General features: G+C 48.4%; 1 protein-coding gene across 1 annotated transcript; it reads right to left on the bottom strand.

Annotated features, from left to right (window-relative positions):
- Positions 1-1939: 1939 nt before the first annotated feature.
- CASS4 (Cas scaffold protein family member 4) lies at positions 1940-17127 on the bottom strand. The gene is made up of 8 exons (XM_077787065.1): positions 16877-17127; positions 10073-10474; positions 6810-6914; positions 5678-5824; positions 3853-5193; positions 3055-3107; positions 2847-2853; positions 1940-2429 (listed from the first exon to the last, which is right to left on the bottom strand). The coding sequence occupies exons 1-8, from the start codon at positions 16880-16882 to the stop codon at positions 2016-2018; spliced, it is 2475 nt and encodes an 824-aa protein (XP_077643191.1). The 5' UTR covers positions 16883-17127; the 3' UTR covers positions 1940-2015.
- Positions 17128-22020: the final 4893 nt, after the last annotated feature.

Genomic DNA, 22020 nt, shown 5'->3' with positions numbered 1-22020 from the left:
TGTTCACGTGCAGAGAACTGGGGGATAAAGTGGAAAAGCTCCGCGGGCGGGGCTCTGAGGCTGGGATGGAGCCCTGGGGTTCCAGCAGGGAACAACAACATCACCTTTGCAGCTCTGGGAAGGGCTTGTCTAAAGCCTCTGCGCTGAAATAATTTATTTTTTCCCCAGCTGGAGAAATGCTCTGAGAGCTCCAGTCTGTGATAGAGGATAATGTGCTCCCTGTGGGTTTATCAGCAGTCAGGACTTCTCTCAAAGTTTTCCTCTGTGCTCAGGTACCAGCCTGGTACGTTTCCTATTGACCAGATTTTGTGCCGTGCTGCATTTGTTAAAACCAAAAATTAGCTTTGCAGCTGTTTAAAAAGACCCAAAACAACCCCTGTAATTACAAATGTTGAATAAAGTCCTCAGAAAACAACCAATATTGGGATATCATAAGTTACAGAACATTGTGCGGCTACATTTAAAGAGAGACCTTACAGGAATAGAAAAAACAAAAAGGAAAATACATTTATCAGACATACATAGAGAATAAAAAATAAGAAACCAGTCCTAAAATCAACAACTTTTGCTCCCATACACAGCAAACATTCCCACCCGGCCACTGTGATGATGACATTTCCAGGCAGGATGTGGACAGTGGAGAAGAAAGTGGAGATTTAATTCTTCTGCATCAGCTGCTCTGGGGATCTTTCCCTGCTACCAGTGCGCCCAGGGAATTCCTGCTGGGAATTCTGAGTGGGGGGAACTTTACCTGAACCAGCACCCAGGGTATTCCTCATGGGAATTCTGAATGGGGATCCTCACTGCTACCAGTGCACCCAGGGAATTCCTGCTGGGAATTGAGAGTGGGGGAAACTTCACCTGCACAGGAAATTCTGGGAATTCTGAATGGGGGGATTTTCACCTTCAGGGGCACCCAGGGAATTCTTGCTGGGAATTCTGAGTGGGGGGAACTTCACCTACTTGGGCAGCCAGGGAATTTCTGAAGGGAATTCTTAGTGGGGATCTTCACCCACACTGGCACCCAAGGAATTCCTAGTGGGAGTTCTGGGCGTGGAAATCTTCATCTACACGGGCACCCATGGAATTCCTGCTGGGGATGCTGAATGTGGGGGTCTTCACCTGCACTGGCACCCAGGGAATTTCTGCTGGGAATTCTGAGTGGGATCTTCACCTGCAACGGCACCCAGGGAATTCCTGATGGGAATTCTGAGTGGGGGGATCTTCACCTGCTGCCAGTGCACCCAGGGAATTCCTGGTGAGAGTTCTGGGTGTGGGAATTTCATCTACACGGGCATCCATGGAATTCCTGCTGGGGATGCTGACTGTCGGGATCTTCAACTGAACCAGCACCCAGGGAATTCCCGGTGGGAATTCTGAGTGGGATCTTCACCCACACGAGCACCCAGGGAATTCCCAGTGGGAATTCTGAGTGGGGAACTTCACCTGCACTGGCACCCAGAGAATTCCCGGTGGGAGCTCTGGGAGTGGAGGATCTTCACCCTCACCAACACCCAGGGAATTCCCGGTGGGAATTCTGAGTGGGGATCTTCACCTGCATGAGCACCCAGGGAATTCCCGTGGGATGTCTGGGCATGGAGGATCTTCACCCGCACCAGCACCCAGAGAATTCCTGCTGGGAGCTCTGGGTGTGGGGGATCTTTACCCACACCAACACCCAGGGAATTCCCATGGGATGTCTGGGCGTGGGGGGATCTTCACCCGCACCAGCACCCAGGGAATTCCCGTGGGATGTCTGGGCGTGGGGGGATCTTCACCCACACCAACACCCAGGGAATTCCCATGGGATGTCTGGGCGTGGGGGGATCTTCACCCGCACCAGCACCCAGGGAATTCCCGTGGGATGTCTGGGCGTGGGGGGATCTTCACCCACACCAACACCCAGGGAATTCCCATGGGATGTCTGGGCGTGGGGGGATCTTCACCCACACCAGCACCCAGGGAATTCCCGTGGGATGTCTGGGCGTGCCCCAGGAGCAGCAGAGTGCCGTCCCTCAGTCCATCGTGGCCCGGAACTGCTGGGTGTACTGGGCCAGCTGCTCGGCCTGCTCCCGCAGCTCCCGGCTGGCCTCGGCGTCGGGGAACCGGAGCGCCGCGCTCTTGGTGGCCAGCGCCAGGTTCTTGAGGAGGCTGCAGAAGCGGCTGCTGCTCTGCAGGACGTCGCTCCGAGCCTCCCTGTCCTGGCTCTCCTGGCACAGGGAATCCACCAGCCTCTGCCCCACCATGATGATGAGCTTGCTGTGGGAGATGAAGATTTCGGGGGGCTGCTGGCTGCTGAGGCTGGCGGTGAACACGCCGATGGCCTTGTGCAGGGCGGCGAAGCACAGCCTGCAGTGCTCTGGCAGGGGGAATTTCCTGGCAGGCTGCTGCCTGCTGGGATTTTCAGTCTTTTTTGCACGTGGCAAAACCTGGAGAAAGGGTTAAAATAAAAATAGATTCAGCCTGGTGTCACTCGCCCCGGTTGTTTCTTTGGTTGCTCTACCCTGAATTTTTGTGGTCTCCAAATCGCCACGCCTTGGAGCCTTTACAGTAATTTCTCTTTCCAGAAAGCGTTGGAAGTTCTCCTCGTTGCTTCTTTCCCCCTAAATACAGTTTTAATATTGGATAGCACACAAAGTGCTGCAGCTGAACATCAATCCTTTACACAGTCTGGCCTTGAAGCTTTCAAATAACACAAAACACTGATCTTTAATGGACTTAATCAGGGTTATGAATGATTAAAATGCACAATACAAGAGTCAGTTTTGTGCCAGTGCAAGACACTGACACTTTGAAATACTGAAACAGACTTATCTCAAATGATGCTGAAAGGCAATAAAATAAACTTTATGACTTTAAACTGGAGTTGTTTGATTGAGGGAAATAAGTGTTCGTCACAGGTTTTCAGCAACAGTTCTGGGAAAATGATCTCTGAGAAGCAAATAGGTCTCTATGCATAGAGATATGTGTCTGAATGCAAATTACTCTGAGTTTTAGCAAGCACAGAAATCGGGGACTAAAAACCCTCTTAAATATTTTCAAAGTCAGAAGTACCTTTGGGTTTGACTCTTGTTTGTTACTTCTTTACCTGAAATGACTTTCTGTGCCTGTTACAAATTAAAATTAAAGCAGAGTTGAAACAACTACATAAAGTATTTAAATATAAATGTGGTTTACTTTTATTTCATAAAAGAAACAGCTACTTGTTCTGTAGCCTTCATGTTACAAATAGAAATGGGGGATTTATTAGAAGGAGCTGTAGGTTTTTTCCTCCTAAAAATGTGGTATGTGATCCTGCAAGATCTGAGACTGAAACCAACATCAACAAAACATTTCAATGTGACATTCCCTAAATTTTATGGACAAGCATTTCTTTGGAAAACTAAGGGGAATATTCTTAGTAGATATTCTAGTGATTCTAAAGAGATTCTTAAAATCATCAAGAATTATTCCAACAAATAAATGTGATAATTAACAGAGCTTAATTTCTGTGCAAACACAATTTCCATGACACTTCAAGAAGGAAGGAACATCTCTTGTTATGCCAAACACAATGTAGTGGCAGGAAGAGAATTGTGAGGGAAAAGAGAAGTAAGAAATTGCCAGCTCCCAAAGAAATCCTGCTTCCCAAATGAATTTAAGACAAGAATGATAAAAATGTTTTCTTTTCTCTGTTGATTTAAATTACTGCTCATTGTACATGTGCCATCCAGCACTGTCACAAAATCCTGGATTTGCATAAAGCCTGGAAAGTGGGATGTAGTGCAAACTGCATGTGGCACTGCAAAGGTAAAACAGCCTAACATCTGCAAAGGGTGAGGAGTACAGAGAATAAACCCCGGTGTCACTGACCTGTAACTGGACATAATCACAATCCTCAGTGCAATTTTCTTCTGCTTTCTCCACAGGGACCCGGCTTTGGCTGGATTTCTCAGGCGCATTTCTCTGGATTTCTCTGGATTTCTCAATATCTACTCTTCTCGGCACTGGGATTTGTTTTGCCATTTTGCATTCCAGGTTCACTTTTGTTTGCTTCTTTTCTTGCTCCTTCTCGTTCTTCCTGAAAAGCAGCTTCCCGTTGGCGATGATGATGGACACAAACCTCTTGATATCATCTGGAATTGTCCTGGCCACCATAACGAAGCGATCCAGGTCGTCAGGGTTGTTCTGGGGCTTCCTGAGCACCAAAGCCTCCAGGGACCAGCTGCAGCTGTTGAGAGCTTCCCTGGTTTCTGTCAATATTTTGTAGGAGTTCATGAGGATTTCCAGCTGTTTTTTAATTCTGGCCTGCAGGTTGTTATCCGTGAGGTTGGAGGCGTTTCCCTTCAGGGCTTGAGCAAAGGCCAGGAACTCTCCCAGTGACACCTTTATGTGGTCCACTGCTCTGTGGATCTCCTCCAGGCTTTTCTCCAGGTGCTCCTGCAGTCTCCACTTGCTGCTCACAAAGATCATTAAGCTGGCGACGGAGCTGGACACGCCGTGCTGCAGCCGAGTCAGGGCCTCAATGGCTGCTTCCAGCTCCAGTTTGATTTCTTGGACAAGCTCTGGTGATGGTGACAGCGTTGAAGACGACTCAGCAGAAGAGCTGGAGGATGAGGAGAGAGTGCTGCTTCTGCTGTCCACACTGGAGACACACAAACTCTCATTTTCTGACTTGGCATCCATAGAGAGCTGTGGAGAAGCACCGTGTGCTTGGTCTCTGGAGCCATCGCTGTTCTTTTCCATCTTGGAGTGCCCAGCACTGGGCAAACCTTTGGGAATATCATAAACATTCTCCTCAGAGATCTGATTCTCAGCCTTGGCAGCCAGGAGCCTCGGGGGCAGCTCAGAGCTGCCGTTCTGTGGCGGGAGGAGCACGTCCCGTGAGGGTGGAACGTCGTAAAGGGGAATTTCTGGAAGCGGTAATTTCCGCTGGGGCGGTGGAATGTCGTACAGCTGTGGATTTCCAGCCTTGGCTTCGCTGGTTGGGCCTTGGACCTTGTACCTGGCTGGAGGAATGTCATACAGCACCTGCTTCTCCACAGACTGGCCAGCAGGCTTGGGTTTGAACCCGGAGTTTTCAGGGGATACTGGAATATCGTAAATCCATTCGGACTTCCGAGGGTTTGGCAAAGTGTTGTAATGGCCCCAGCATTTCTTCTGAGATTTATTTTCTGAGTCGTCGCCTTCTCTTTTAGGAGGGACATCATATAACTGCAACAGAGCACAGAGGGTTCATAAACCACCTTTTTAAATGAGAGTGAAGAACAGAACTGAATTCTCAGAGCACACAAATGTGTCCAACCCCACCGATGTTGATGGAACGGCACCACGGAAAGGCTGTCTGTGTTTTTTATTTTCTAACATGCACAAGCTGCTTGTATAAAAGGTAAAATATTTGGAGCAAAGGTGATTAGATCCTCCAGCAGTGAAATCTGCAGGCACTTGATTTTTTTCCCACTCACATGCAATAAATCACCAACAGACTCCGCTGACTCTGCTCAAGCATCTTCAGTGAATTTAAATTTTGCTTGATACAGATATGTGTGTGTGCAGCTGGAGTCTAAGCTGGGAAAGGGGCATTCAGGACTGTTTGTTGTGTAAGAAACAATGGGGAAGAGATGGGAAACCTGTCCCTGCTCCAAGCCAGGCATGTCAGGAGTGACAAATTATTCTGTGCCCACCAAGCCTTACTTACATTGCCTGCTGGTGAGTCCTGGCTGCCAGCTCCTCCTTTTTCTGGCTTGGATGGGATGTTGTAAAGCTGCTTCTGCTCTGCCTGGAAGCTCTCAGTGGATCTGCCCAGCACGGAGCCCTTCCGTGTGCTGGGGGGAGTGGCACCACTCTGCTCAAAGGGAAAAATAAATTATTTCTTTTGATCCTTTTTAGAGCCCACTGGGGCCTTGAGTGGCACCTGAGCATGTTTGGGTCTGAGCAGGGATCACCCAGGAAATCTGTGGATAATAATGGCTTGGGCTCAAGGCTGCAGTGCCAGGGAGCAGCAGGGGATGGGGAGGTCCCTGGGGTGCTCCAGTGCCACCCACACCTTGGTGTGGGAGGTGACAGGACGGGGCTGGGGCTGCTGCCTGTCCCATCCTCAGAGGTGGAGGACATGTGGCATTCACAGACCCCAGGCCAGTGGGACAGCACCAAGGACAGGATTGTGCAACAGGACACGTCACGGTGATGTGACCAGACCCAGGGTGTGTTTTTCCCAGGAGCAGGGTGGTGGGGGTGATTTAATTTCTTGCTGGACATGCGCTTGTGACTCTTCTCTGAACATCCCCAAGTCACCCCCACCAAATGACACCACACATTTCCTCACGGATTCCGAGGCAGAGAGGGTGACAGGTCAATTCTACTGTCACCCTGCTTGCTTTTTGTAAAATTGGGAAGAAAATCATCTATTTTTAGCTCAAAGCCTCAGTTCTCCTGAGTTTCTTAGAAATTTAGAGCAATGAGTCTGAAATCTGGTGCATTTCTAATAAACACTTCTATTTTTTCTGTCAGTAAGGCATTTCCCCATGGATTCTGAGGCAGAGAGGTTGCACTGATACAGAGAATTCAGTAAGACATCAGTAGTGTCACCCTCTCTGCCCCTCATTTCCCACAGAAGAAAAGATGGAAGCGCTTATGAGAAGCACACCAGATTTAAGACACGTTGCTTCAAATCTCTCATAAACTCTGGAGAACTGAGGATTTGAGCTAAAACCAGATGATTTTCTTCCCAATTTTACAAAAAGCAAGCGGGGTGACAGCAGAACTGAGCTGCAGATCAGCTCAGAGGTGCTTCAGGGTGGCAGCTGCAGGGAGGGAGGGGCAGCACTCACCTGTGGGAGCAGGGACCCGCGGTGCTGCGAGGAGGGGACATCGTACACCTCAGCCCTGATGTTTGGGGCTGAGGCCCGGCAGGCTCTGGGGAGGGTGAACAGGTGCTTGGAGGGGAGAAATAATAATAATAATAATAATAATAATAATAATAATAATAATAATAACAACAACAACAACAACCCGCATCGGCAGGAAGCTTTGAAAAGTCATTTAGCTGAAAAATCCACTGTCATAATAATAGCTCTTAAATGATAAAAACCTTCAGCTCTTCACTGAAAATGGGAGACAGGAACTGACCTTATGAGCAACAGCATGTTTATTCACAAATAATTCTTCTTTGCTGGCATTTCTGGTACATTTTAGATAAGATCTGAACTCTGGCACAAAGACAATCTGCCTTACTAACCACAGGACAGAAAAGATTTGGAGAAAATCCAGCTGCAGTTATCACTTAAACCTTTAAACTGCCCAAAAGTAGAACCACTTAAAAAAGGAAGTGGGGAAATTTCAACTTCTCCAAGCCCACAGCCATTGGGTCAAGCCAGTTTAGTGTCAGAGCAGCAGAAAATTGCAGGCTGAGCATTATTCTGTAGTTCTCAAAGACTGGCTTATTTGGAAGTATTAAACCTTGATGTCCTGTCCAGCGCTATAAAAGGGAAGTCCAATATGGGAGTTATATCTTTGCAGTCAGGTTCTCCTGTTTGATTAAAACATAATATGAGCAGCCATAACCAGATCTGTGGGACAATTAATGTCACAAAATATGAATGCTGGGTTAGGACTTTTCTTTTTTAGAATCAACCACCAAAACATGGAATTTTCTTCATCCAGCCTGCCTTTAGCCTGGCTGCCCTCAGCTAATTTATAAATGGGCCATTGCAAACCACTGACCTCCAGAAACACTGCTGGGGTGAGGTATCACAGTAAATTTTAAACTGGTTTTAAACTGGAGGGAATGATTTCCATCATGCAAGTCCTGCAGCAGCTAAACGTAGGAGAAATATGGTAGAGGAAGAAGAGTGCAGCTTCTCTCTGCCTGGTTCAGCTCTCATCTGGAAACAGGGAGTGAGGAGTGAAGAAAATTCTCCTTAGTGCTGTGATAGAGAATCACAGAATCACAAAATGGTTTGGGAGGCATCTAAAAGACAATCTCATCCACCCCCTGCAAAGGGCAGGGACACCTTCCACGAAACCCCCTCCAGTGTGGCCTGGAACTCCTCCAGGGATGGGGATTCCTGGTGCCTGAATAGGAGCATCTTCCTTTACAGCTTCCCCCAGCGAAAGGGTAAAAGATAAAAGCCATCCTCAGCCCAGGTCTGCTTCCAGATGGACAAATCTGAGAGTCCAGCAGAAAGAAAACTCTCTGGATATCACATCTTGGTAGGTTTTAAAGTCCTACCAGTGGCAACACAACCAGAAGGTGCCCTGGGTGTGAGGGCAGAAGCAAGGAGGTTTCTCTGTGGGGGGAAAACACCCAGGCTGTGAGGGATTTATTGTTCCACTGCTTTCAGTCAGCTCCCTCAAGGACTCGCCGTGGCTTTTCCCAGCTGCTCAGAGGACAGCTGAGTATGGCAGGAGCTTTGCCAGCTGTGCCACAGGATCTCTGTGGGATGGTCTGGATGGTTCTGTGCTCCCTGAGCTCCCCTGCCTTGGGGACAGCTTGTCACCACCAGGGTGCAGCTGGTGTGGGGACAGCTGGGACACTGTGCCACAGGCAGCCCCACTCTCAACTTCTGGGTAATCATCAGAGGCTGGGACATTTTCATTCTTCATTCTGTTTCATTCTTAGACTAGGCACTGCTTGGGTGGATAAATTTATGAAATGAGACGGGGAGAGCCAAGGAGCTCTTCTGCCAGACCATCCATCCACATGATGAATAGATGACATTTTCCACCTGATTTGCTGGCACAACATGGAAAATTGATGCCAGCCTCTGATTCAGTTTGCAAATGGCTCCTTTAGGGCCAGGAATGTGGAGAAATCAATGACAGCAAGTGCAGAAGAGTCTCTTGTAGCTGCACTCGCTTTGAGTTATGGTTGTGCACTGCAGCTGCAGAGCTGAAAATGGGGTTTTGGTCACCAGGGATGCCCCGAGTTTGTTGTTTTCCAGCACCCACCTGCCACCCAGCAGGAAGCAGCAAGGAGGTTTCCATGACAGGCCTTCCACACAGCAGGAGGAAAGGAGGCTGAATGAGCCCCATAAATCAAACTATCATTAAATCAGCCTAAAACACTATATAGCTGAATATTCTTCCTTTTCATTTTAAAATTAGACTTTCAAATGTGATTTCCATACACAGAATAAAGAGCCACCCAGGGCTGGAGAGCTCATGGAGCTGAACAAAACCTCGCGCTTGAACTGCATCCCCACCTGCTCTATTTCCCTTTCATTATGAAACATTCCCCACTCATTTTTTTCCTGAAGAAAGCACAAGGTTTTGATGCTAAAAACCGGTGAGATGTAATCAAATTGCATGTTCCATGTATGTTTGATGTCAAACACAAGGAACTGGGAGGAAGAAGAGCCAGGCCAGGGAGCTGTAATGAAACCCTGGAAAACCAGTTTGTTCTTCTCTATAACTCGGGGAACTGGTGGCAGCTCTCCTTCTGTAAACCTTGGTCAACGTCTCAGCAGCAGCAAAAACGGGCTGGGAGAGAAACTGGTTGGGGGTACACAGCAAAACTTTGTGTCCTTCTGCATGTCTAGCAGGGGCTGCTGCTTGGTGCAAGCCTAGTGACAGCACAAGAGAGAGGCAGCAGCATGCTGAGCTTGCTGAGCTGCTGGAGACAGCAAAAACCAGACCAAACCCAGCAATCACACACCAAAGGGTGATTTTTAGAAAATTATTAATCATGTTCCTGTGCAGATGGATGAAAAGGCTTCCATTTTTCTGCATGTGCTCCAGCCCTGCATGGCTGCTGGAGAAAGTTCTGTGTCTTGTTATTTTAACTTTGTAAATAATTTATAGATTCTCCCAAACAAATGGTATAGTCTTTACTTCTTGTGCTGTTTTACAGCTGTTTTAAACTGTCAGAAAGGCGAGGGAATACCGAATATAGAGAATATAGAGTACACAATATAGACACTCTCATCTGTAGCCCGGAACAGCATTTCTCACACTATGCTATAAATTGATGCGACTTTCCTAAACACCATCATTCTTCTGCTACAAACCCCACTGAAAAAAAATCTCAGGCTTCCTCATTCCCCTACTCCCAGCCATTATTTTAACAATAACATCTGTTTTTTTCAGTGCTCACCTGGTGCGTGGAGCGCTTGGTCCTCTCGCTGAGCAGCTGCGCCGCCAGGGCCGGCACCTGGTACACGGCCTGGGCAGGGAGCGCCTGGGGCTGGACCCAGCCCTCCATCTTCTCGTAGGTGTTGGACAGCGCCGTGGCCTTGGGCACGGAGGGCACGGAGGGCACGGAGGGCACGGAGGGCACCTGGTAGATGCCGTGTGCGGCTGGCGGCTGGGCGGAGGGCGGCAGGAGCTGCAGGCGGTTGGCGGGGGCCAGGCCGTGGTGGCCGTGCAGGGAGCACCGCCACCAGCCCTCGCTGCCCGGCACGTGCTGCTCCAGCACCGTCACGATGTCCCCTCGGCGGAACGCCAGCTCGTCCGAGCACTCGGCCTTGTTGTCGTAGAGCGCCTTGGCCAGGCTGTGCTGGGGACACGGAGACACCCGCGTTGTCACACTGTCACTGTCACACTGCCGTGTTGTCAAACTGTCACACTGTCACACTGTCACATTGTCACGCTGTCACGCTGTCACATTGTCACATTGTCACATTGTCAAACTGTCACACTGTCACGTTGTCAGCGTTGTCATGCTGTCACACTGTCACACTGTCGCATTGTCATGCTGTCACACTGTCACTGTCACACTGTCACACTGTCACACTGTCACACTGTCACTCTGTCACTGTCACACTGTCACACTGTCATGTTGTCACGCTGTCACGTTGTCACGTTGTCACATTGTCACGCTGTCACGCTGTCACACTGTCACATTGTCAAACTGTCACACTGTCACGTTGTCACGCTGTCACACTGTCACACTGTCACATTGTCAGCGTTGTCATGCTGTCACACTGTCACACTGTCGCATTGTCATGCTGTCACACTGTCACTGTCACACTGTCACACTGTCACACTGTCACACTGTCACACTGTCACTCTGTCACTGTCACACTGTCACATTGTCATGCTGTCACACTGTCACTGTCACACAGTCACACTGTTACAATGTTACACTGTCACACTGTCACTCTGTCACTGTCACACTGTCACACTGTCACACTGTCATGTTGTCACGCTGTCACGCTGTCACGTTGTCACATTGTCACGCTGTCACACTGTCACACTGTCATGTTGTCAAACTGTCATGCTGTCACACTGTCACTGTCACACAGTCACACTGTTACAATGTTACACTGTCACACTGTCACTCTGTCACTGTCACACTGTCACACTGTCACACTGTCATGTTGTCACGCTGTCACGCTGTCACGTTGTCACATTGTCACGCTGTCACACTGTCACACTGTCATGTTGTCAAACTGTCACACTGTCACACTGTCACTGTCCCACTGTCACACTGTCACTGTCACACTGTCACTGTCACACTGTCACACCGTCACTGTGTACTTGTACACAGTGCAAGAGAGATTTTGCTTTCAGCTTCACAACGGCACTGCTCCGCAGCCAGCGGGACACTGGCTGTGCCTCAGCACGCATTTCTTATCAGCAAGTGCAAGTAATGTCCAGAGAGATAGCACCCAAATAGGAAACGTGACGCCTTGCGTTTCTGTCCAGAGCATTTGCTGCGAGGCAGCAGCTGGCCTGAAGCTGCAGCACAGAACTCGAATTTGTCAGCTCAGCTGAGGGCCGCTGCTGGCTGCAGGCGTTCTGTGAACAATGGCTTTTTGTGGGACAGGGGCAGCTGCCAGGGCTGCCCTGCAGCCCCCTTGGCCTCCTGGTCCAGCCTGGCTTTTGCCTCGAACATGGGAGTCCATTTTTGACTGAGACAATGCCAAATGTTGGAGCCAGGCCCCCAGGAATCCCCACCCTGGGCTCTACACTTCAAAAAAAAGAGAAAAAAAAGGAGAACAGCCAACTTTTCTTGTGATTCATCAGCGCTGCTGGGTCCTTGGGCTGAGTGCTGCACAGACACACTTCTGAAGGACAGACCGTCTTCTTCAGCCCTGAGGAGGGTGGGCAGAGGAAAACTCTCCCCCTTTTCCAACGTGAAAACCTTATCCAGGCACACGCAGGAAATGGGTGAAGGGCCAGGAAGGCTGGGCTCAGGATCTGAGCCTGGCTGGGGCACACACAGCAAGGCTGGGCTGCCCTTCCTTCTTGCACCCACACAGCTCAGAGGAACCTTTGGTTCACACTGTGGTTTTAAAAGGCATCAAAATATTGACATTTCCCTTTTCCTGTGGAAACAGCACACTCAAGATGCTGCTAAACCTAATTTTATAACCAGAGACACAAACCTTTCCATCAGAGGGGTCCCTGCTCGAGGCACAGCACACATTCCTTGGGTTTGGCCAGTGAAGGTGTGCAAATATCCCAGGGCCAGCAGCCCCAGCCAGAGGCCAGCCTGAGGCAGAACCCAGTGGCTCAGATTTTGCATTTCTGGGGTGTATGGGCTCACATCTGTAATCAACACAAACCCAGAAACCTCTAGAACCATCCCAAATCAAGCCAAGCAGGAGATTAATTAATGGAGATCTGTTCATGGATCCTCTCCTATCCCACCTAGAGAGCTGGAAAGGAAAAATGAAGACTTTGACCAGAGAAGTGATGGAGACAAGCCCTAAACTCCAGCCTGTAGAACATGGCTGAACTGACAGACCTTGCACAAGCAGGGTCAGTGAAGCTCTTAAAAAGAAAATATTAAAAAGGAAAAAAGAAACAAAAAAACAACGACCAAAAAACCAAAAAAACAAACCCTAAAGGTTTTCCAGCTAAGGCAGGGCTTAATTAAATTCCAAGTTTCAGGACAAACCCTCAATACTGTGGAGTTGGAGAGCACATCTTTGGCATCCCCTGTCGGTATTTTGGTATTTATTTCAGCAAAGTGCCGAGTCTTTCAGCAAGGTTCAGAGTACTTGAGCACCACAGCAGAGGCTGCAGGAGGGGCGTGCTGGCTGCCCCTCTGCCTGCAGGGCCATGCACGGGGTAATCTGCAGGGCAGGCTGGGGCTGCCTGTGGCAGGCACATTCTTCTCTCTCTCAGGATTTTTTCATAGAGGAGCACAGAGAGAAGAAAGAGAAAACAATTTCTATTTCTGCTTGTTTTTCCCATGTGGAATGTGTCTGGAGAATTGTTTACCTGGGGTGAGTGCTGGGTTGGATTCTGGTGAGGATTGTTTGAGCTGGTGGCCAATCCAACCCACCTGGGGCTGGGCTGTCAGAGAGGGTCATGAGTTGGGAGTTAGAAAAAGTGGGTTTGTAGTTTTAGTATCTCCTCTAAATAGTGTATTAATGAATTATAGCAAAGTTATAATAAAGAAACCATTCATCCTTTTGAAGTGCAGCCAGACACCAGCATTTCTTCACCTGCCTTTGCAATAGCTGCGTGCCAGAGCCCAGCCCTGCCTGCTCCCCCAGCTCCCCGGACGTGTGTGAGGCATCGCCGTGGCAGCGCCTTCCCCTCCTGGAGCAGCATCCCGGCCCTGCAGTGACCCTAAACGAGCTCTGCATCCCAGCACCCCGGGCCCTCAGGATGCTCTGCTGGGAGATGCTGGTCCCTGCCTATCCTGTGTGCTCCCCAGCCACGGCTCTCTGGGGTTTTCTGTGTTGTGTTCTTAAATAACCAACGTGGAAGAAGCACTAAAGCATCACAGGGAGCCCAAGTGATTTTCCTTCTTTGCTTGCTGCCTCATCCCCATCAGCAGCCTTGTAAAACCTCTCCTGAGACAAAGAGCATCCTGAAAGCCCCACAAAAAGCACCTTGAGAGGCAGTGCTGGGGCTCTGCTCTCACCGAGTGGGTTTAAACAAGGGCACAGACCTGGAAAAGAGGAAAAAGGTGTTCCCTGCATCTCCTCCCGAGGCACTGGGACCCCCAGAGCCCACGGCCGAGGGCAAAGCAGGTGGGGCACACACTGGAGGGATTGGCAGTGCAGGTCTCTGGAACAGCTTCACCCCAACAGTTCTCATCTAGCTGGAAGTGCATCACCTTTATTGGAGTGTGGCTCAGATGTGGAGAGAGTAATTCCCCTCCCAAACTGGACCTCTCACATCTTTGTTGTTTGCAGATCCTAATCCAGCCTTGGTCCCTCTACAAAGCCTTGGCAGCCCTTGGGAGTCATAGGAATGAAAGCTGCTACCTCATGTTTATTAATGGAGTAATTGTAATTAGGGGCAGTAAAGCTGATCAATGCCCAGTTCTATAACGTAAAATTTTATACCCTCAGAGTGACATCTGTGCTCTGTGCACACAATAGATATTTATGCTAAGGAAGAAACATCCCACTGTTACTAAAAATCTCCTGATGCCTCTCCTGTCTCAAGTCTTATCTTCAGTATCTAGGATAATGCAACAGAAAAAAAATATCATTATAAAATAGATACAAACATTGCTAGAAAAATCCAAGTGCACACAGTGGTGTACAGCTCGTGATAATTTGAGCATCTTGCCCACAAGCCTCACAAAATAATGTCCCTGCCCCACTCAGTTTGTATTTGAAAAATCTCAATTTGCTGCCCTGTATTATTTCATGAGCACTGCACTATTTCACAGCATTTCAGATAAAAAAGTAATTTTGCATTTATTATCTTCAATTTGCTTCTTAAAAACCCCTATTGAGATCATGTAAGTAAAGAGAGCATTTAATCCTGGGAGTTTTTGTGGATTGAGAGAAATAATTCTCACGTTGCACATCGATATATGAGTGAGCTCTTTTACTGCAGGAAAGTGGGACTTAAAATATTTGAGGGGGAAGAGATACAGGGTTGTGTTTGCTAAACATTTCTGCTCATACATCAGAGACACCTCTGACATGTTTACAGAGCAGCTCCCAGTTAATCTCCCAACAAAGCTGCAGAAATAAACATTCTCCATCATCCATTAGCTGGGAACAGGCTTCCCTGAGAATTCCCCTTTAAACCCCAGACCAGGCGAGTCACTTACATTTTGCTCAGCTAATTGTGGAGAGTTCACACCAACATCCACAGGAAAAGAGAATTTACCTTAAAAGCTCAGATCATTCTCCACCTGCGTGTGCAGCATTTCCTGTGACCTGCAGAAGGACCTTCTGCATTTTTTTTGTGCTGTTTGCCTATTTTGGAAAAGAAATGTTCAGCTCATACAGAAGTTTTGTGTGAGCTTCAAGGAGGAATGAACATCAGGACATGCTTTTATTGCTTTAATTGATTTTGTGGGGATGGAAGCAGGTGCTGATCAGCAGGTTTTGAATTCTAAATCTGAGGAAATACAGGGAAAAAATACACTTAAAAAAAAATCAGGCTTACAAATCCTGCAGCTTCACACCGGGCAGTGCTGCAGAGGTGGGAATTACAAACTGGAGTTCTGTTAATTTTCCCCAAACTCTCTTTTCTCCACAGATGAAGCCAGTCAAATCTTAGCTCTGTTAAAATCACCAGAAGGGGAAGTGCAGCCAGGATTTCACCCCACTCGGAGCATTTTTAGGGGAGTGCTCTCATGCCCAAGTTCAAGGGAAAATCAACTGCCACTTCCTGCTGCTCCCAACACTCCCTGTGGGAGCATTCCTGGGCTTTGGGTCCTCAAACCTTTCTTTTTCCCACATGCACCCAATCACTTTAGGGTTTTTTTTTTACTTTTTAAAAACTTTTTGTGGTTTAATTACACCTGACTACATTTATTTCTAAATGTGGCTTTACAGCTCGAGGAAGTCCTGGTGAGTACAAGCTGGGCACTCCTCAGAGCAGGATCCTCACCCTCTGTGAATGAGGGAAAACATCCCCAGGGAAGCTCTGGGGGAGCAAATGGCACATTTTTCATTGAAAAATGGAAATTTTCAGGAATTCCGTGGCAGCAGTGGCGAGGCTGAGGCCAGGCTGGGGGTTTCTGATCCACCAAGAATCAGCAGCAGCACGACTCCCCCAGCTGCAGCTTGCTGGGGCTCTGTGGCTGCCCTGCTCATCCCCCAAAACCTTGTCCTCACGCTGCCCTCCGCACAGGCGGTGCTTGGGAGCAAATGAACGAAACGCATTGAATAAACGAGGGATGGATGGTTTCTGAGTGAGCAGCACTGCAGTCGTGGTGTTTCTGTGGGTTTCCAGCTGGGCTCATCCCTGCTGCGAGTGCCCAGGCAGCAGCTGGGCTCTGCTCCGTGCCTGCCATCAGCCCAGGACACGCGGTGACAGCACAGCCCTGCCCTGATCTGTCCCTTGGCACAGCCCAAACCCTGCTCAGCACAAAGCCCAGCCCGGGGCTGGCGCAGAAATGGGGACAAACGGCTGCAAAATGGGTTTGATCCATCACTCAATCCCCCCCAATCCAGGAGAAAAGAGCGTTTCCTAAAAATGAGCACTGCTGTCCTCCTCTGAGCCCTTGTGATGCAGGCAGCTCTGCAGGATGTGGCCAGTCCGTGCCCTCCAGTGCAAAGGCTTTCCCAGGCTCAGACTGAAATCGCTCGGCATTTTCCTCACCCCACACTGACCTCACTTCTCCAGACATTTCCATGACCCATTTTCTAGGAATCAATGCAAAAGCATCATCTCTTTTGAGGTAATACACCGCTCAACTCTTAACCTCGTTTTTTTTTCCAAGAGAATGTGGAAGTGACCAGTCTGAGTCACTCATGATCATTTTTAATAAACTTGTTGTTACTCAATGCACACAGAACGAACCCTCACCCTCCTCAGCCACACTGCTGTTCTTGAGAAAGGGTTAATTTGGATTATATTTTTTAAATTAAGACCGCGTGCTCTCTTAGTGATGTGCAAATCAGCTGAACACACACACATTGCAAAGAGACCCTGCCAGATGCAGATTTTTTACCCTCTACCTACTACAAATGAAATCAGGAAAGTCATTAAATCAAAAAGAAAAGAACCCAGGACTTACACTGACCTTCATTTTGCTGTGTTTCCCTGTTAGTCCATCACCTGGGGAGGAGGAGGAGGAGGAGGATGTCCCCAGCCCTGTCAGTGGCTCAGGCAGCTCTGGAGGCTCTGGCTGGAAGCCTGCAGAGGGAAAGCTCAGCCCCTGCCACCTCCTGCTCGCTGGGAGCCCCAGGAAAGCAGCTCTGGGAACGGGGGGAGCTCATTACGTGGCAGAATTCTCTCCAGGGAGCCACGGGGCTGCAGCTGGTGATGTGCAGCACACACAGAGTCCCCTGCAGGGAATGCCTGCCCTGCTCTGAACAGAAAACCCAGGGCAGCAGGGCTGCACCATGAAAGGGATTGGATTTGGAAGCATTTTTGCAGCAGCATTTTTTACTCCTGGTTTGTTGTGTGTGAGGATTTGTTTGTTTGTTTTGGTTGTTGTTGTTTTTAAAAATTTCTTTTCAACTTCAAAGTGGTGTGAGGTTTGCTACATTTTTAATCTGTCTCTGGAAAACTGAACAGATCCCCTTTGTGGTTTTAAATCCCCTGCAAAACAACCTCACCCTGCAGAGGCAGAAAACGCAAGGAGGAAAGTTAAACGTGAACTGCAGCTGAAGGGTTTTGTTTCTTGGATTATTTAAAAAATCCTTGAATATTATTAAGGTATAATGTTATTTTAAGTTATTAACGGCTGTTATTTGCTTGGCAACAGCTGAGTCCAGGTCATGCTGATGCACAGGTTTTGCCACTTTGGACTCAGGATATCTTTTTGTTGGCAAATTTTTACTGGTTTTGCCTTTGTACACGCTGGTTTTTCTCTGGTAAAAGCCTCTTCCTTCCTCTTTCCACAGTAGCTTCAAGATTAAATTAGACTCTGGCTCCCAAAGCCACAATCCTGTAGTTAGAAAATACTTTAATCTCTTGAATAGAAAATGCTGAATTGAAAAGCTTCATCAACAAAATCTACACCTCTGGGCTGGGAGCAAACCAGCTGCTGTCCAGAGGAGAAAGAATTTCTGGCACAGAGGAGCCCATTTCAATGCCTTTGTGGTTTTTCTCTCCTTCCTTTTTTATTTTTTAAGTATCAGGAGCAGTAGTTTGACCCCTTCAGACACTTCATGCAGGTGATCAGGAGCCATTCATTTGCTACCCCGGAGTTTTTCAGGTGCTCCAGCATTTGGAGTAACCTCAGCTACAAACCCACAGCTTGTGGCCACAGAACTACTTTCAAATACAATTAAATGTTCCCATGAATGAGCCCCGAGGGAATCCCTGCCATGGCAGGGACACCTCCCACTGTCCCAGGGTGTTCCAGCCTGGCCCTGGGCACTGCCAGGGATCCAGAACAGCCCCAGCTGCTCTGGGCACCTGTGCCAGGGCTGCCCACCCTCACAAGGAAGGATTTTTTCCTAATATCAGCAAAATAAATATGCATTAACCTATTATGAAATTCTATGCATATAGAAATTAGTAAGGGTAATAAAAAAAGATCAAGAGTTCTCAGAGGTACCCATGTCCATTAAAGGGCAAAGAGCCCCGACATGCGTCCACAGCACTGTAAATAAACATACCTATTCCCTGCAAATCTTTAGAATTAGAATTGTGAGTTTAATTTTTCATCTGTGTTTCAGCTCAGCCGAAGCTGTCGTGGAGGGGTTTGAAATTGCAGCAAGGGCTGCAAGGCTTCCTGTGGCACCCCTGGATACGCAACAACAAACAAACATCAACTTGGCTGGGCTCAGCTTGAAATGGTTTTCAACAAACATCAACAAAAAACATCAACAAAAACATCAATAAACAAGCATCAACCTGGCTGAGCTCAGCCTGAAATGGTTTTCAACAAACAAACATCAACAAAAAACATCAACAAAAACATCAATAAACAAGCATCAACCTGGCTGAGCTCAGCCTGAGATGGTTTTCAGAGGGGTTTTCCCCGTGCAGGTGCAATAGTTGGGCACAGGGATAATTGCAGAGCATTTCCTGCCACAGCAATGCTGCTGAGGGTTGGTGCTTCGAGGAGTTCAGAGAGCAGAAAAAAAACCCCTTTGTATTTTTATATCATTCAAGTATCATCATAAACTGTACTGCCAAGGTGGTAGGGGACTTATGGACAATTCATAAGTGATGTTGCAGAAATAATTTTGGGTTTTATTACTCAGCTGAAGTGGATTGGGTGGGCTCTGACATGTCTAAAATGCTCACAGCAGAACAGGTAATCTGTTTGCTACCATTACATTGATTTATTGACAATCCGCTCAAGAGAACTGGAAATATATGTAGAAATAGGAAATTCTTCAGTATAGAGATGACAAATGTCCTGCCTCAGTTACTATGACTCAATGTGAAAAGTAGCCCCCTAATCTTTACAAGCATTGATGGAAAATTTGGAGTGTAAAAAAATGACTCACTGAGCTTTTCCTTCCCACTACATTTTCTATGAAATTTCCAGGAGGCAGTTTATGTACAGTAAACACTGAGATCATAATCCACGATGAAAACCCTAATTCCAGTACACTTATTAGGCTTGCAGAGAGCAGGACAGCAAGGCATTGACTTTGAATCAAGATTTCAGCATTCTCCAACCCTCACAGCTGCAGCAGGGCCTCTAACCTATAGAAAATTAATCTCGATTGAATGTGGATACAGAAATAAATGTAACAAACCTTATACACTGGGTCCAGTCTTTCAAAATAGGAACACAGAGTGTTTCAAAATGTTTTCTGGTTTGCATGTAACATAAAGAAATCATGTCATGCAAGAGGGCACCAGGGCTGTCACTGAAAGTCTCTGGCAAAGAAAGGATCTGTGTCTCTAATGTCACTGCAGCACAGCAGTAAGGTGGAACCCTGAATTCTATATTTATAATTTCACAAACGTGCTTACTTCCAGGTATTTTTTGTTGTTGTTGTTTTCACTCTGCTTTATCCAGGATCCTTGCTATCCCTCCCAGTCACTGGTGTTGTCATCATGAGAAGCACAGGGGGACATCAGGCACAGGAGCCTTCTGTCCCCCCGAGGTGAGGAACCCAAACTTCCCAGAACCACAGGAGCACTGAGGTTGGCAGAGACCTCTGAGACCACCAAGTCCAAGCTGTGCCTGATGCCCACCTTGTCCCCAGCCCAGAGCTCTGAGTGGCACCTCCTTGGGCACCCCCAGGGATGGGGATCCAAACCTCCCTGGGCAGCTCCAATTCCTGACCCCCTTTCCATGGGGAAATTCCTGCTGGTCCCACCCTGAGCTCCCCTAGCCCAGCCTGAGCCATTCCCTCTGCTCCTGTCCCTGTTCCCTGGGATGATCCCAAATCCCCCCGGCTGTCCCCTCCTGGCAGGAGCTGTGCAGAGCCACAAGGTCCCCCTGAGCTCCTTTGCTCCAGGCTGAGCCTCCTCAGCTCCCTCAGGGATTCTCCATTCCCTTCCCGGCTCCCTCAGGGATTCTCCATTCCCTTCCCAGCTCCCTCAGGAATTCTCCATTCCCTTCCCAGCTCCCTCAGGAATTCTCCATTCCCTTCCCAGCTCCCTCAGGGATTCTCCATTCCCTTCCCAGCTCCCTCAGGGATTCTCCATCCCCTTCCCAGCTCCATCCCCTGCCCTGGACACACTCCAGCCATGAAGGACAAGACCCGGATGGGTCTCATCACTGCTACTTCCAACATCACCAAGAATCCCACTGAATTCAACCACCGAACCCTTCCCTACCCCAAATTCAGCCCTACCTTTGCAGCTGTGTTGCTCCTTGGGCTTGCATCCATTGTTGTCATCCTGCACTTGGAGCAGCAGAGCCACGGTGGGATGGGGACGCTTCAGCCCTGCCCAGGCGCCGCGCGTGGGGAACTCCCCTCAGCCAAGTCCATCTGACAGCTCTGCCCCTAGCAGCCCTTGCAACCTGGAGACATCCTGGTGTAAGATACCATCTGAGACAACAGGACACAAAAGGAGGGCAGAATAAACCCCCCCAAAAAAAGCCCTTTTGGCCACTCCAGTGAGAAAATGAAGCGTCAAGTGGGATTTTCCTTGGTCTTCCTGCACCAAGTTGTCGCAGTTGAGCAGTGGGAAGCGGAGCCCTCTGCCCGTGCTCCTGTTTCCTCTTTTGCAGCAGTGAGAGCAGGGCTGGGGCACAGCGAGGAGCTGCCGAGGCTCGATAAGAGAGCCCTGCCCCAGTGCCAGCACTGCAGGATGGCACTGCCAGCCTCTCCCGGCTTTCCAGGCGGTCCCGGCTCTCACAGCAGCAGCAGGAGCCAGGAATTCAAAGCACCTCCAGGGAAAAGTGTTTCCAGAGCCAGGGAATGGTTTGGCTTGGAAGGGGCTTAAGGAGCACCTCACTCCATGGGCAGGGACACCTTCCAGCAGAGCAGGTTGTTCCAAGCCCATCCAACCTGGCTTTGCACACTGTGTTTTGCATTTTCTCCCTCACTAGGATGAGGTCAGTTTTTCTCAGCCCTTCTTTTTCCAACAGAAGTCCACCAACCTCGTGGCCTCAGGATGTCCAGAACATGGAAAGGCAGCAGGGTGCCAATGGCAGGATGGTTTTGTGTTAAAAAAGGAACTTTTTGCTCTTGCACTCTGAGTTCAAGCCCCCAGAACTGCAGAAGCTTGAGGTGAGAGCTCCCACTGTTCACAACCACAGCGGTGCTTTAACACATCAACCACAAACAGAGGGTTTAAAAGCAGATTCCAAACACCAACGAGTGCATGAATTACAGACAGGTGCTTCAGCAGAATTAAAAAAAAAAAGGTGGCACTCCAAAAATAAAAAAGCCACGGCTGTCACCCATCGCACATCACGCCTCAGTGACTGTGTCAGGACTTCCCTTTTCCCTGCCCCCAGCTCTGCTCCTCCTGGTTTCTCCACCAAAAAGGCCACCAGCACCAGTATCCCTCAGCACCACTGCTTCTGAAGGGTCACAAACTCAGAGGCAGAGGAGGAGCAATGAGGATTAAGCCTCAGAAATGTTTTGCATAAAGGGAGCTTTTCAAGAGAAAAATGAATTTCATTATTTAAATAAAAATCTCCCACATTCTACATTTTGAGTATGTAATTGTACCTGATTCAGGTGGAACACATCAACTGCATCATTCCAAAGTCCCCAAGCCCCAGCCTCCAATATTTGACCATTTCTCCTTTGTTATACAGAAAATAAATACAATTCCTTCTTTATGTATCAAAGA

This window comes from Lonchura striata, chromosome 17, assembly GCF_046129695.1.
Source record: "Lonchura striata isolate bLonStr1 chromosome 17, bLonStr1.mat, whole genome shotgun sequence".
Lineage (NCBI taxonomy): Eukaryota > Metazoa > Chordata > Aves > Passeriformes > Estrildidae > Lonchura > Lonchura striata.
Note: the sequence above shows the minus strand (reverse complement) of the source record. Positions and strands in the feature narration are given on the sequence as shown.

Excerpts from the sequence above, each read along its gene's own strand:
- CASS4 (XM_077787065.1), bottom strand. Across the intron at positions 6,915-10,072 it reads CCAAGCGCTCCACGCACCAG|CACCTGTTCACCCTCCCCAG; the intron begins GTGAGCACTGAA and ends CTCCCCTCCAAG. Across the intron at positions 5,825-6,809 it reads GCGGGTCCCTGCTCCCACAG|AGTGGTGCCACTCCCCCCAG; the intron begins GTGAGTGCTGCC and ends CCCTTTGAGCAG.